Source organism: Muntiacus reevesi, chromosome 9 (assembly GCF_963930625.1).
Source record: "Muntiacus reevesi chromosome 9, mMunRee1.1, whole genome shotgun sequence".
In the NCBI taxonomy this organism is placed as follows: Eukaryota; Metazoa; Chordata; class Mammalia; order Artiodactyla; family Cervidae; genus Muntiacus; species Muntiacus reevesi.
The window spans coordinates 47933857-47947073 of NC_089257.1; the positions used below are offsets into that span (position 1 = coordinate 47933857).

Genomic DNA, 13217 nt, shown 5'->3' on the forward strand with positions numbered 1-13217 from the left:
GGTCTGTGTTGTCGGGTGTTCATCCCGGCCTCCTACGCCCGCAGAAGGGAAAACCACTAAGTAGTCTCCGTCCCGGGAAGGTTTGAAAACAGCGGTGCCCTTGTGACTCCGGAAAAGATGGAACGGTTGCTATGGCGACGTAGAGCACACATCGGAAATAAATAAATAAACAGCTCTGGCTGCAGCAGCCGCGCCCCCGCGGGACTCGAGCGCGGGGGAGGGGGCCCCTGCGGGCCCGGGTCCCCGCAGCCCGCGCGTCCCCGCCATTGGCAGAGCCGGAGGGGGGGGTCACCCCCCGAAGGGGGGGGCGAATGGTACAGTCCTCCGCCCGCGCCCTGGCCCGGCCCGCTGCAAGCAGGCGAGCTCGGATCCCCGCGCCGCCGCGGCCGCCAGCGTAGTCCGAGGCAGAGTCGGGAGGCGGAGATGGAGGGAGTCAGCAGCCACCGGACCCTGTCCTACAGCCGCTGGAGCTACGACAGGTAGGGCGGGCGCCTGGAGGATGGGCATCGCAAGGACCCTCCGGGCGGCCCTGAGTGGGCGCTCTCCGAAGCTCGCACTTTTGCGGGGAAAGCCGGCCCTCGCGGGGTGAGAACGGGTGTGATCGCCCAGACCACCCCCCACCCCCAATCAGGGTGCACTCGGACCCTTGAGTATCCGGGACGGTTGAACGGAGAGCCTCGGATATCCGAACCCGGAGCCGAGCGAGAGTGTCCGCACACTTGCGGGGCAGAACTCTCGGAGGAGGGCTCCGGGCACTGGGACCCGCGAGCTGGCACTCACCTCCCACCCCTCCCCCACCCCACCCCGGCTGCCCCGCGGGGGGCGATCCGCGCAGAAACAGCGCAAAAGAGCTTCCAGGGACTGCGGGGCGGGGCGGGCCCGCGGCGCGTGGGGCGAGAAGGGGCGCCCCTCGAGTACGGGCCGCGCCCCCCTTGGCACTGCAGTCGCCGCCTGGGTCTGCCCCGCAGGGCCTCGGCGGGGACAGGGCTAGCCCAGGGCGGAGTGCCCCGGGTCGCTGTCGGGGACCCGCTAGTCGCTGCCTGCCGGGCGGATAGAGGTGGCAGCCCGAGGCCGGCTGCTGGGGCCCCAGGAGAGGTACCCGCGCCCGCCGGGTTGCCAGGCTCGGTATCCGCCCGGCGGGGATGCAAAGCGGCTGCCGGCGTGGGCGGATTAGAGCCGCGCTCCCCACGCACTCCTCCGGGAGGAGGGGATCAGCCATCCTTCTGATGAAATGAGAAAAATAAGAGCAACGGAATGAGTCGGTCATAAAGCAGAGTAGATTTATTCTAAGATTTGGTTCTTTCTACCTTTTTCGGTGTGTTAAATGTCACCCCTCTTATTAAAATGAAGTCATGGTGATGGTAAATGGATTTTTGATGTTGTTTTTGTTTAAGTTCATAACCCCTTGTCAGTCTCAAGAAAGCTGAAGTTAATTGCTCTGATCCGTGGCCCTTATGGTGAGGGCTGGAAGAGAAACTTCCTTAGCCGGGCTGCTCTCATCTCCCTGAAGTCTTACTTCCTGCCTTCTTCCTCTCTCTGCTTAAAACCTTCCTGCATCTCCGATAGCCTTTGTGTTCAAAGATTCAGAGGAACAGGTGTCCCTCCTGCCTCAGGCTAATTCCCCTGGGACCCCTCCCTGGATCTCATCTCCCACTGACCCCTTCCATCTTCATCTTTCCCTCTTTACTGGTCACCTCCGTTCAGCCTGTAAACCTCTTCAAATCTGTCTTGTCTCCCTCCACAGGATAGGTGCAGCTGGGTCACCTCTTTCTGGGCTTTCATTGCCTTCTTTAAGGAAAAAATCAGTTTGATGCAGCTTCCTCATCCACTCTTCATTGCACAGCCCTAGCAATCCGCCTGCAGTCTGCCTCACAATTCCAGTGAACTTGCTCTTTTGAAAAGCAGTGCTGTCTATGGAGATGAACCCTAAAATGATTGAAATATTAACCCTAAAATAACAAAACTTTCCAGCATGTTGTTCAGATCCCAAACCACACATTCATTCACTTAATCAACAAACATGTATTAAGTGCAAACTAAGGGCTCTGGAGATAAGGATATAAAAAAGTACATTACTTCCTTCCCCGACTTAAGCTCACAGTCTAGATTCTCAGAGAAATCCAGGGTAGCACATGCAGCAAATGCATCTTGGGACGAAAAAGCATGATCCATCACCCTTTGCCTGGATTCTGTCACTTGGATTCTCTTTTGTCCCTTTTCCATTCCATTTGGCCTGAACTTGTTTCCCCTGCCAATATCCCTTGGTGTCAAGTGATTGTTGTACCATAGTCTTCTGGAAAGCAAGCTCAAACTCCTGCTATATAATCTGTAACATTAACATGAGATTATTTGTAGCTTAATCTTCCTTAGCCCACTACCACCACAGTAGTAGGTTTTAGATGGTGTTGTAGTGCCTATTGATTAATTCACCTGTTTAATTATCGTCTTTCTTCCTCGGATCTATTTGGCCTCTCAAATGACCTGAGATTTCTGTTAAAAAAAAAAGTTGATGTTACTGTCTGTTGTATAAGAAATTAATAAAATTATCTGTTTGATTTGGGGTAAAAAAGAAAGAAAGAAATACATAGTAGCATTATACCAAAGGTCTAATACATATATGGGAGGAAGTATTTAAATTAAATTAATTCTATATAGTAACTAAACTCTTTTTCCCCCTGCATAAACAAACAAACAAAAGCAGCTAGTCTGTAGAATTACACAGCCTGAATTCAAATTCTGACTCCACCTAGCTAAGCTTAAACACATTATTTTTCCTCTCTGAACATGTTCCTTCATCTGTAAAATGGAGAAATATCATGAACTAGATGGATTAATAAACGTAAAGGCCTTAGCATTCTGCCTGGGACGTAGTAATAAGTGGTTCCTATTGCTGGGAACCCCCTGTAGCTCAGATGGTAAAGAATCTGCCTGCAATATAGGAGACCCAGGTTTGATCTGTTGGTCAGGAATATCCCCTGGAGAAGGAAATGGCAACCCACTCCAGTATTCTTGCCTGGAGAATCCCATGGACAGAGGAGCCTGTTGGGCTACACCCCATGGAGTGGCCAAGAGTCGGATGCGACTAAGCAACTTTCATTGCTGTTTTATTAATAAATATTGTAAACATCTCCTGTGGGCTTCCCAGGTGGCGCTAGTGGTAAAGAACTTGCCTGCCAGTGCAGGAGACAGATGCAGGTTTAATCCCTGGTCGCAAAAAGTTGGACATGAATATAACGACTGAACACGCATGTATTGTAAATGTCTCTTGGGAGCCCTGGTTTTCCACAGAAACTCAGTTTGAAAATCATTATTCTCCTTTATAGGCCCCCCACATTAAGATATTTCCAGGGATCCTGTCCTCAGAACTCTTTTCTTCTCACTCTGACAACCGTGACACCTGGGGAGCTGTGTGAAGAAAACAGGTTCCCTGGCCCTTGTCCAAAGGAACTGAATCTGAATGTCCAAGTATGGGCTCTTGGAATCAATACTTGGGTAAACCTTTCCAGATGATTCTGGTACAGCTGAAACCACTGATATATACCACCCATTTCCATTTTCTAGTTACTACTTAGTTTTCAAAACAGAAGAATTGAATTATTCAAAAAAGTTATTTAATCCTCAAAAAAGCTGTTAAAAAGATTACACAATCAACAAATGCAGATAGTGCATAGATATTAAAAGTGAAGTTCAGTGATTCTGTAGCCCCCCACCCCCAACTCCTAGGAGAAAACCACTGCTAACAGTTAACCCTCACTTTCCAACCCTGTTCTAGCCTCTGTCCCCACCACATCTTTGAACCTGGGAAGGTATTCTCTATCACATTCCCATCGAAGTTGACCTCTGTGCTGTGTGTAACCTATTCATTATAAGCCATTTTCCCCTTTGCTTCTTCTTTTTTGTTTGTTTGGTTTTGTTTTTTGAATTTTTTTTTTTTGGACCACGCCCATGCAGCTTGCTGTATCTTAGTTCCCTGACCAGGGATTGAACCTGGGCCCACAACTGGGGAAATGCTGAGCCCTAACCACTGAACCACCAGGGCATTCCCTCCCCTTGGTTTCTGAGGCCATTTGTGTATCAGTCATCCGTTGCTGTGTAACGCATCACTCCTAAACTTAATGGCTTAGGATAGTAACTGAGTTAGCTCAAGATTTTGTGAATCAGCAATTTGGGCTGGGCAGTTCGGCAGTTTTTGTGGTCTGGGCCAAACTCAGCTTTTTTTTGGCTGTATTGACTTATATGTTTGGTGCCTTAGCTGTGAAGGCTAGTCCACCTGGGGCCTCTCTCCTTCAAACAGGCTAACTCAGGTTTCCTTGCATACTACTAGAAGCGTTCCCAGCGGGAGAAAAGAAGCTGTAAGGCCTCTTGGGGCCTAGGTTTAGAACGTCACTTTGCCACACTGTTACTGGCCAAAATAAGTCAAAGGGTAGAGAAATAAGCCTCACTCTCAAGGGAGGAGCTGCAAAGAATTCAAGGCCGTTTGTTACAATATGCTACCTACATTTTAAAAATTGTTGCCTCCCCTTGGTTCCCACCTTCTAAATGTGAGCACACGCCAAAGCCCTCTCTCTCCTCTTTTCCATTCTGTTCCTTTCCATTCTATTCTCAGTTATCAACTCAATGCTTTTAACATAGAAATCCATATCTTCAACCCCAATCTTTTTAATAGGTTTTTTAAAAGAATAATTTTTTTTGTTGCACCAGGTCTTTCATTGCTATGTGAGGGCTTTCTCTGGTTGCTGCAAGTGGGGACTACTCACAAGTCGAGGTGCATAGGCTTCTCATTGCAGTGGCTTCTCTTGTGGCAGAGCACAGATTCTAAGGTATACAGTAGTTGTGGGTTGTGGGCTCTAGAGTGCAGGCTTAGTAGCTGTGGCATACAGGCTTCGTTGCCTCACAGCATGTGGAATCTTCGCAGACCAGGGATCAAATCTGTGTTTCCTGCATTAGCAGGCAGAGTCTTAACCTCTGGACCACCAAGGAATTCTTCAACCCCAGTCTTTTTGTTGAGCTTAGCCTTATATCTCTACATGCCTTACATCTCTACATCTCACAACTAAGTCAAGATATTCAAAATTGGACTCTTCCCTGATAAATCTATATTCTCTATTAGATTCCCTGATAGTCAAATGAACACCTCAAGACTTTGACACTGACCTTGAACTTTCCAAGTCTAGTCATTTCATCTGTCTGTCCTTACCTCTACAACTGATTATTAGGAAGATAAAATGAGACGATATATCCAAAATAACTGGCACAAAGTATCATTAACTCCATATGTTCTCAACAACTTGGCACTCGGCTAACTACCTTGTATCTATTGAGGCTCCAGTCATTATCCGTGGAGCTTTCAATGCCCATGTCAATGACTAAACTAGTACTTCTGCCGATTTTCAGATCTTCCTATTCTAGAGACTTTTCTTCAGTTATTTACAGGATACATTCCTAGATCTCGATACCTGGAATTGCCTGACTTCTGCTATCATACACATGATCATCCCATTCTCTAGGATGATACTATGGTGTCCTCTAGTGCCTCATCTCTGCATATTCTCTGCACCCCTTTCCTGGCCTTTCTTCTTAGCTTCCCGGCCAGGACCACATGAGAGATCATTTGAATCACTCACTCCCTTCACTTGGTATTTCCTCACACATGCTCACCACTACCCTGGCCCTGTCTGGATCTCTACCCCCCTTTCTTATGGTGGCACTAGAACCCTATCACAGCTATGCGGGTTGTCCTCACTTTCATGATCTTCATCGCAGCTTGGCTATCTCCATCATCTCTCAATCTTTTCATTTCTCTTGGTTTACCTTCACTCTCATTTCCCACAACAGCTTTTCCAAAGCAAGACGACTCCCCCTCAAGACTCCTCTCACTTGACCCTTTCTCCATGTCCCCAGACTCTAAGCAAATGATATTGCCTTTGAGAAAAACCAGTTACATCCAGCTTGATCTTCTGTAACTTCCTGCCTCCACATCACTTCTACTGCACATCAGTCACTCCCTTGTGGGGACTTTTTCATTGTTTCCACATCTTTCTGTTAGAAACCATTCCATGATAAACATCCTTGTTTAAGACAACAATTTTTTAAACTTTATTTTATATCTTTAAAAATATTCATTCATTTATTTATTTGGCTGTGTCCAGTCTTAGTTGCAGTACGCGGGGTCTTTGATCTTCCTCAGGGCATGTGGGATCTTCAGTTGCAGTGTGCAAACTCTTAGTTGTGGCTTATGGGATCTAGTTCCCTGACCAGGGATTGAACCCAGGCCCCTTGCACTGGAAATGTGGAGTCTTAGCCACTGGACCACCAGGGAAGTCCCAAATAACATTTTTTTCTCGTGATTGATTATTTGATTAGAAGAGGAGTTGTTAGTTTCAGATTTGGGGATTGTTGACAGATTTTTCTCCAAAAGGAGTGAATTGATTTGTATTCTCACATTAAGTCACTTTAATGGCACAGTGTATGATTATCTATTTGTGAGTCTGACCTTCCAGACTCTGAGACTATGTAGCATAATTGTTCAGAATTTGGATTTTGGATCCAAAGTGACCTGATCTAGAAGCCCAGCTCCCTCAATTATTGGTTATGTAATTTTAAAGCAGTGACAACTTCTACCTACAAAGAAGATAATAATAATCGTACCTGCCTCTTGAGTAGGCCCATTCATTTAATTTGTATTTATTGAGCATCTTCTAAATGCCAGACAATATTTCAGGCATGCGAGACAGAGCAGTGAACAAAACCAGGTGCTTGGTCCCAGAGTTCTTAGTCTAGTGGGGGGAGATAGACATAGACCAAACTATTATATATATATATATATATATATATATATATATATATATAATAATTATATATAATAGTTTGGTCTATGTTTATATATGTGTGTGTGTGTATCAGTGCTAAGTGAAACATGATCTGGTTAGTGTACAGAAGAAAAATAAAGCAGGCTAAGGACAGAGTCTGACTACATGGGGGTTGGGTGGTAGTGAGTATGCCATACTGTTTAGTGTGGTCAGGCCAGCTCTTTCTGATAAGGTGATGTCTCAGCAGAGACCTGAGAAGAGCCAGAGAGTGAATCGTGTGGCTAATGGGGAAGAATGTTTCATGGAAGAGAAATGGCGAGTAAAAAGGTCCTGCAGTAAGAAGGAGCCTGGTGTCTGTTTGGGATCGGCACAGAGGCCAGTGTTTCCTTGTGCCTCTTTGTAACATGCTATGCTCAGTCACTTCAGTCGTGTTTGACTCTTTGCAACCCCATGGACTATAGTCCACCAGGCTCCTCTGTCCATGGGATTCTCCAGGCAAGAATGCTGGAGTGGGTTGCCATGCCCTCCTCCAGGGGATCTTCCCAACCCAGGGATTGAACCCGGGTCTCCCGCATTGTAGGCAGACGCTTTACCGTCTGAGCTACCAGGGAAGCCCAACATACCTACCTACTAGAATGGCTAAAATGAAAGAGACTGACCCTACAAAGTTTGTGAAAGGATGCAGAGGAATTGGGACTCTGCTTGTGGGGATGTAAAAGTTGAGGACCTTCAACTTTGTTCTTTTCTTCTTTTTCAAACCACAATATTCATCTATTCCTCCACAGCTGTGAAGATTTCTTTCCGGTTTTTACAGTGTTTGTGGTCCTGCCTGGGGCCCATCCCCAACCCAGAATCAAGCTACAAGGCAGATAAAATCTGGTGGTTTCTTGGAGCGTGTGGAGTCAGAACCATGTGAAAAGGATGATTTGGAGATGGCCTCTCATCCAAGCCCTGGAGATACAGGATGTTCTTTTTTTAAGGTTTTGGCTATTCTGGGTCCTTTTTAAAAATTTCACATTAATTTTACAATGAGATATTCAAGTTCTATAAAAGCAAAACAAAAGCCTACTTGGATTTTGTTTAGGACTGTAGATCAATTTGAGCTTCCCAGGTGGCACTAGTGGTGAAGAACCTGCTTGCCAGTGCAGGAGACGTAAGAGATGAGGCTTTGAACCCTGAGTCGGGAAGAGCCCCTAGAGGAGGACCTGGCAACCCACTCCAATGTTCTTGCCTGGAGAATCCCTCGGACAGAGGAGCCTGGAGGGCTATAGTCCATGGGGTCGCACAGAGTTGGATCCCCTGAAGTGACTGAGCACACACAGGAAATGTATGTAACATAAAATTAGCCATTTTGGCGATTCCCAAGTGTAAATTCAGTAGCATCGATCACAGTCACAATTTTGTGTAACCATTACCACTGTAGATTTCTGAAACATCACCCCCAAACAAAAACTGTGTGCTCATTAACAAATAACTCCTCCTTACCCTCTTCTCCCAGCACCTCTAACTTACTTTCTGTCTCTATCAATTTGTCTATTGTAGATATTGGATATAAAGAGGAATCATACAATACTTTTTCTTTTGTCTCTGGCTTAATTCACTTAGGATAATGTTTTCAAGGTTCATCCATGTTGTAGCATGTATGAGATTTCATTTCTTTTTTTTTTAAACAAAAATTTTTTTAAATTATTTATTTGGCTGTGCCTGGTCTCAGCTACAGTAGGCAGGATCTTTAGTTGCAGCATGTGGGATCTAGCTCCTGGACTGGGTATTGAACCCAGACCCCCCGCATTGAGAGTATGGAGTCTTAGCCACAGAACCACCAGGGAAATCCCTTCATTCCTTTTTTGGCGGAACAACATTCCGTTATATGGATATACTGCGTTTTATTTATCCATTAATCTGTTAATGGACACTTGCGCTATTTCCACATTTTGGCTACTGTGAAAATGCTACTGTGAACATTGGTGCAACATTTTATTCCAGTCCCTGTTTTCAGTTCTTTTGGATATATACCTAGGAGTGGGGGTTTCCCAGGTGGCACTTGTGGTAAAGAACCCACCTGCCAATGCAGGAGATGTAAGAGAAGCAGGTTAGATCCCAGGGTCAGGAAGATCCTCTGGAGAAGGGTATGGTAACCCATTGCCTGGAGAATCCCATGGACAGAGGAGCCTAGTGGGCTACAGTTCATAGGGTTGCACACAACTGAGCAGTTAAGCAGAGCACAGAACAGGTGTACAACATGATGTTTTGATATACATTTATATTGTGAAACGATGACCACAATCAAGCTAATTAACATTACCTATCACCTTGCACCTCACATAGGTACCATTTTCTTTCCTTTTTCTTTTTTTGTGGTGAGAGCACTTAAGATACAGTCTTTTAGCAAATTTAAGAATTCAACCCAGAGTTGATAAATGTAGTCCCCATGCTGAACATTGGAGCTTCAGGATTTGTTCTTCTTGCGTATCTGAAACTTTGTACCCTTTAACTAACAGCTCTCATTTTCCCCATCTCTCCAGCCCCTCCCAATCACCATTCTCCCCTCTGCTTCAATGGCTTTGACTGTGTTAGAGAAATATATAAGTGATACCATACAGTATTTTTCTTTTTGTGCTGGTTTATTTCAGTTAGCATAATGTCTTCCAGAATTTATCTGTGTTGTCCCAAATGGCAGAATTTCCTTCTTTTTAAAGACCAAATAGTATTCCCTTATAGATAGATATAGATATAGATATAAAATCTCACATTGTTAGCCATGTGTTGGTCCACAGACATTTAAATTGTTTTCATATCTTGGCTATTGTAAATGATGCTGCAATGAACATGGGGGTGGAGATGTCCCTTTGAGATTCAGATTTCATTTTTTTCTGGATATACTCTAAAGTTGGATTGCTAGATCATATGATAGTTCTATTTCAAATTTTTTGAGGAATTTCCATTCTGTTTTCCACAATGGCTATACCAATTTATATTATCATCAACAGTGTACAAATGTTCACTTTTTTTTTATAATGTTCTTTGAAGCACAACAGATTTTCACTGTTTTCCACAATGGCTATACCAATTTATATTACCATCAACAGTGTACAAATGTTCACTTTTTTTTATAATGTTCTTTGAAGCACAACAGATTTTCACTTGGACAAAGTTAAATTTATCCCTTTTTCTTTTGTTTATGCTTTAGGTGTCTTATTTAAAAATCCATTGCCAAATCCAAGGTCACGAAGATTTACCACTGATTCCTTCTAAGTGTTTTGTGGCTTTAGAGTTTATACATAGGTCATGGATTTATTTTGAGTTATTTTTTGTATATGATGTGAGGTGGGAGTACAACCTCATTTCTTTTGGAAATCCAGTTATTCTGGCACGTCTGTTAAAGAAACTGTTCTTTCCCCATTGAATGAACTTAGCAGTCTTGTGAAAAATCAATTGACCATATCTCAATTTTGAAAATTTAAAAAAATCGGTTGACCACAGATATATGGATTTATTTCTGGACTCTCAATTCTATTCCATTGGTCTATATGTCTATCCTTCTGCCAGTACCTCACTGTTTTGATTACTGCAGCTTTGTTATAAGTTTTGAACAGGAGACAAGGGAAGGGAAGCAAGACATGACCTGTTCTAAACATTTTAAGAAGAGCTGTGACTCCCAAGGGACTGGCTCACTAAGATGGCACAAAAGGGGCAGAACTTGAGCTTTGGTATTAGACCTGGTTCAAGTCGTGGCTCCACCTCTTACTAGTTGTGTAAATGGAGCACAGTAAGGGAAAATCCTTCTTCTTTTGGTTGATTATAAAAAATCATACTGCCACTTATGAAAATAAAAGAAACAAAGGCTGAACAGTTTAGAAGTATTATCAAGTAGATATTTAATCTGCTTTAGTTTCCCCATCTGTAAAATGGGGTGATGATTTTCTTATAGTGAAGGGTCTTGTGAAAATTGGATGAGATAATGCTCATGTACCCTTGCAGGTGGCCTGTGGATTAGCAGAAATAGACCACACTCATATCCACTATAGGATTAGACAGAATGGATTTCCTAACTTAATTGGCCTAGAGATTATTGGTGACAAGGGACCATACTGGCTGGGGTCGCCACAGCATATTTTGCTGTTTGGTTCCCACAAGGGCATGAAGCTACTGGTGATACTCTGCCCAGGTGGGTTTCTGTCAACTTGAGAAAGCACCGAAATTCTTGTAAAAATAGCCTTTTTGTATTTAAGGCTTACTTTACCATGCTGAGAGAACATGACATGAACAAAATATGTGCTTCTGTTTTCAAAAAGTAGGCCCTCCTGTCACAGGGAAAAAAATTAGTCTCTCCCGGTTCTTGAATCTAACTTGATGTCAGCAAAACCACTTACTTTTGGTGGGGAGGGGGTGGGATGGGGCGGGCAGCCAGAGTCACGTCTAGGTGTTTCTGAACTTTGGCTTTTTCCTCACAGTGTTCGGATCACTTGCACAGTACCTGTGGGTCCTTGGAAAAGCTCCTTAACTGCTGTGAGCCTCCATTTCCTTATCTTCAAAATGGACATAATAGTAGTACTTATCTCATAGCGTTGTTGTGAGGGTTAAATGAATTAATGTATGGAAGCTTAATAAATGCCGAGTGCTTGGGACAGTGCCTGGCACATAGCAAGTGCTATTTAAGTGTTAGCTGTTGTCATTATGAACTGGCATGTAGCAGGCTGTCTGCTAATATCAGGAGTTTTCTGTCCAGTGGAATCTGAAAGTTGGGCTATTCCTAGCCACAGGGACAGATGTGGTGACCCAGGCAGGAGAAGCTCTGTGAGGAGAGTGGGCAGGAAAGGGAGGAGGCAGAGATGGGTCAGGAGTACATGGAGGGAGGTAGTCCAGGGGTTACAGAAGGCTAATGAAGACCCATTGGGCACCAGTTGAAACCAATTGGATGAGAGGGCACAGCTGTAGGAACTCCGAGCCAGGGGCAGATGGACTTGAGAGTCAAGAACCTTAGCCAGTGCCTGAGGTGTGGGTGACAAGGTTCAGCTTCCCCAAGAAGGACTGGGGCTTGGCATTACCACTGGGCCTCAGTGGAGAATCCACAAGTACAGCAGGACGTGGAAACAGACCCCTCTTTGAGGACTTGGACCCGTGCCATCACTGTTGAGAGACCCCGCAGAGGAATCTGTAAGGATGAGTCAGTTAATCCCAGTCCCCAGTGCTGGTGGGCCAGAATCAGCAGAGAAGCTAGAAGGGACTGGGCCGGAGCAGGGCCAATCAGGCCTGGGGGCTGATCCCTGTAGCTTGTGAGTTCACAGGCAGCTTATTCCAAAATAAGGATGGGATCCTTCTGCTGTCTATACATGGTTTTATGAAGATGTGTTGCACACAGCACTGTTGAGGGAGTCCAGGATTTCAGTCCACCCCATTCATTCCCATTCTGTCTCTGGGCCAGTCCCTTGGTTCTCTGGGCCTATTTCCCCTGAAGTAGAAGGAGGTAGACTGGGTACTGAAGCACTCTTATAGTTCTGGTGTTCTGTGAGTACATGGCCTACGGCCTCAGTGTGGTCTGTGATTGGGAAGGCTGGGCTGGAGAGAGGAGGAGAGGGTGGGCTGGGATTGTGACCCTGGCCATGGCTGCGCCAGCTTAGGGGCTGCTGGGCAGGGGAGGCTGCAGTGGCCACCAGAGGTAGATGATTGAAGACCGGCTTTGTTCCAGAGCTTTTAGCGTATAGCTCCTCCTTCCCCCCCTCCTCCTCCTCCTCCTTCTTCTGAATTTGTAGCTGTACAAGATCGAGAGAGCTGAACTGGGGTCCAGGGGTCAGTGGAGGAGCGCTCTGGAGGAGGTGGTGAGTATGGGATGGTCTGTCTCCCATGTAGCTGGAATGATTGAGGCTCAGGGTGATTAGGGCTTAGGGAGAAGAGTCAGTCATGGCTGAGGGCAAGGACTTCTTGAGGACTTTAGGACTTACTCCCACTCAGGTTTGAAGTCATCAGTCACTGGGGTTTCCCAGGTAGGGTTACTGGAATTACTTCTATTTAGTGTGTGCTCAGTCGCTTTGCAACCCCAAGGACTACAGCCCTCTAGGCTCTTCTCTCCATGAAATTTCCTTGGCAAGAATATTAGAATGGATTGCCAACTTCCTCCTCCAAGGGATCTTCCTGACCTAGGGATCAAACCTGGGTCTCCTGCATCAGCAGGCAGATTCTTTACCACTGAGCTACCTGGGAAGCCCTAATATCATTGGATGCATTTAAGCAAAAGCAGAAAGACCCTGAGACAGAGACATGTCTGTGACGAGAGGAAGAAGGAAGGGCCTGCTATGCCCACAGTTTGGAGGACAATTGCCAAGCTGGGGCCCCTGGGATAATTCCTTTATCCTGCCAAAATTTGTGGCTTGTCAGTAGATAAATGTCAGCTGAGCCTGGGTCCCCTCT

General features: G+C 45.4%; 1 protein-coding gene across 2 annotated transcripts in view; it reads left to right on the top strand.

Moving 5' to 3' along the window:
* Positions 1–389: 389 nt before the first annotated feature.
* Positions 390–13217, top strand: part of TUB (TUB bipartite transcription factor) — an 86451-nt gene continuing 73623 nt past the window's right edge. For both annotated transcript variants that reach the window (XM_065944326.1, XM_065944328.1), the window contains exon 1: positions 390–479. In XM_065944326.1, coding sequence (XP_065800398.1) covers positions 424–479 — 56 coding nt within the window. In that variant the 5' untranslated portion in view covers positions 390–423. The remainder of the gene's footprint in view (positions 480–13217) is intronic.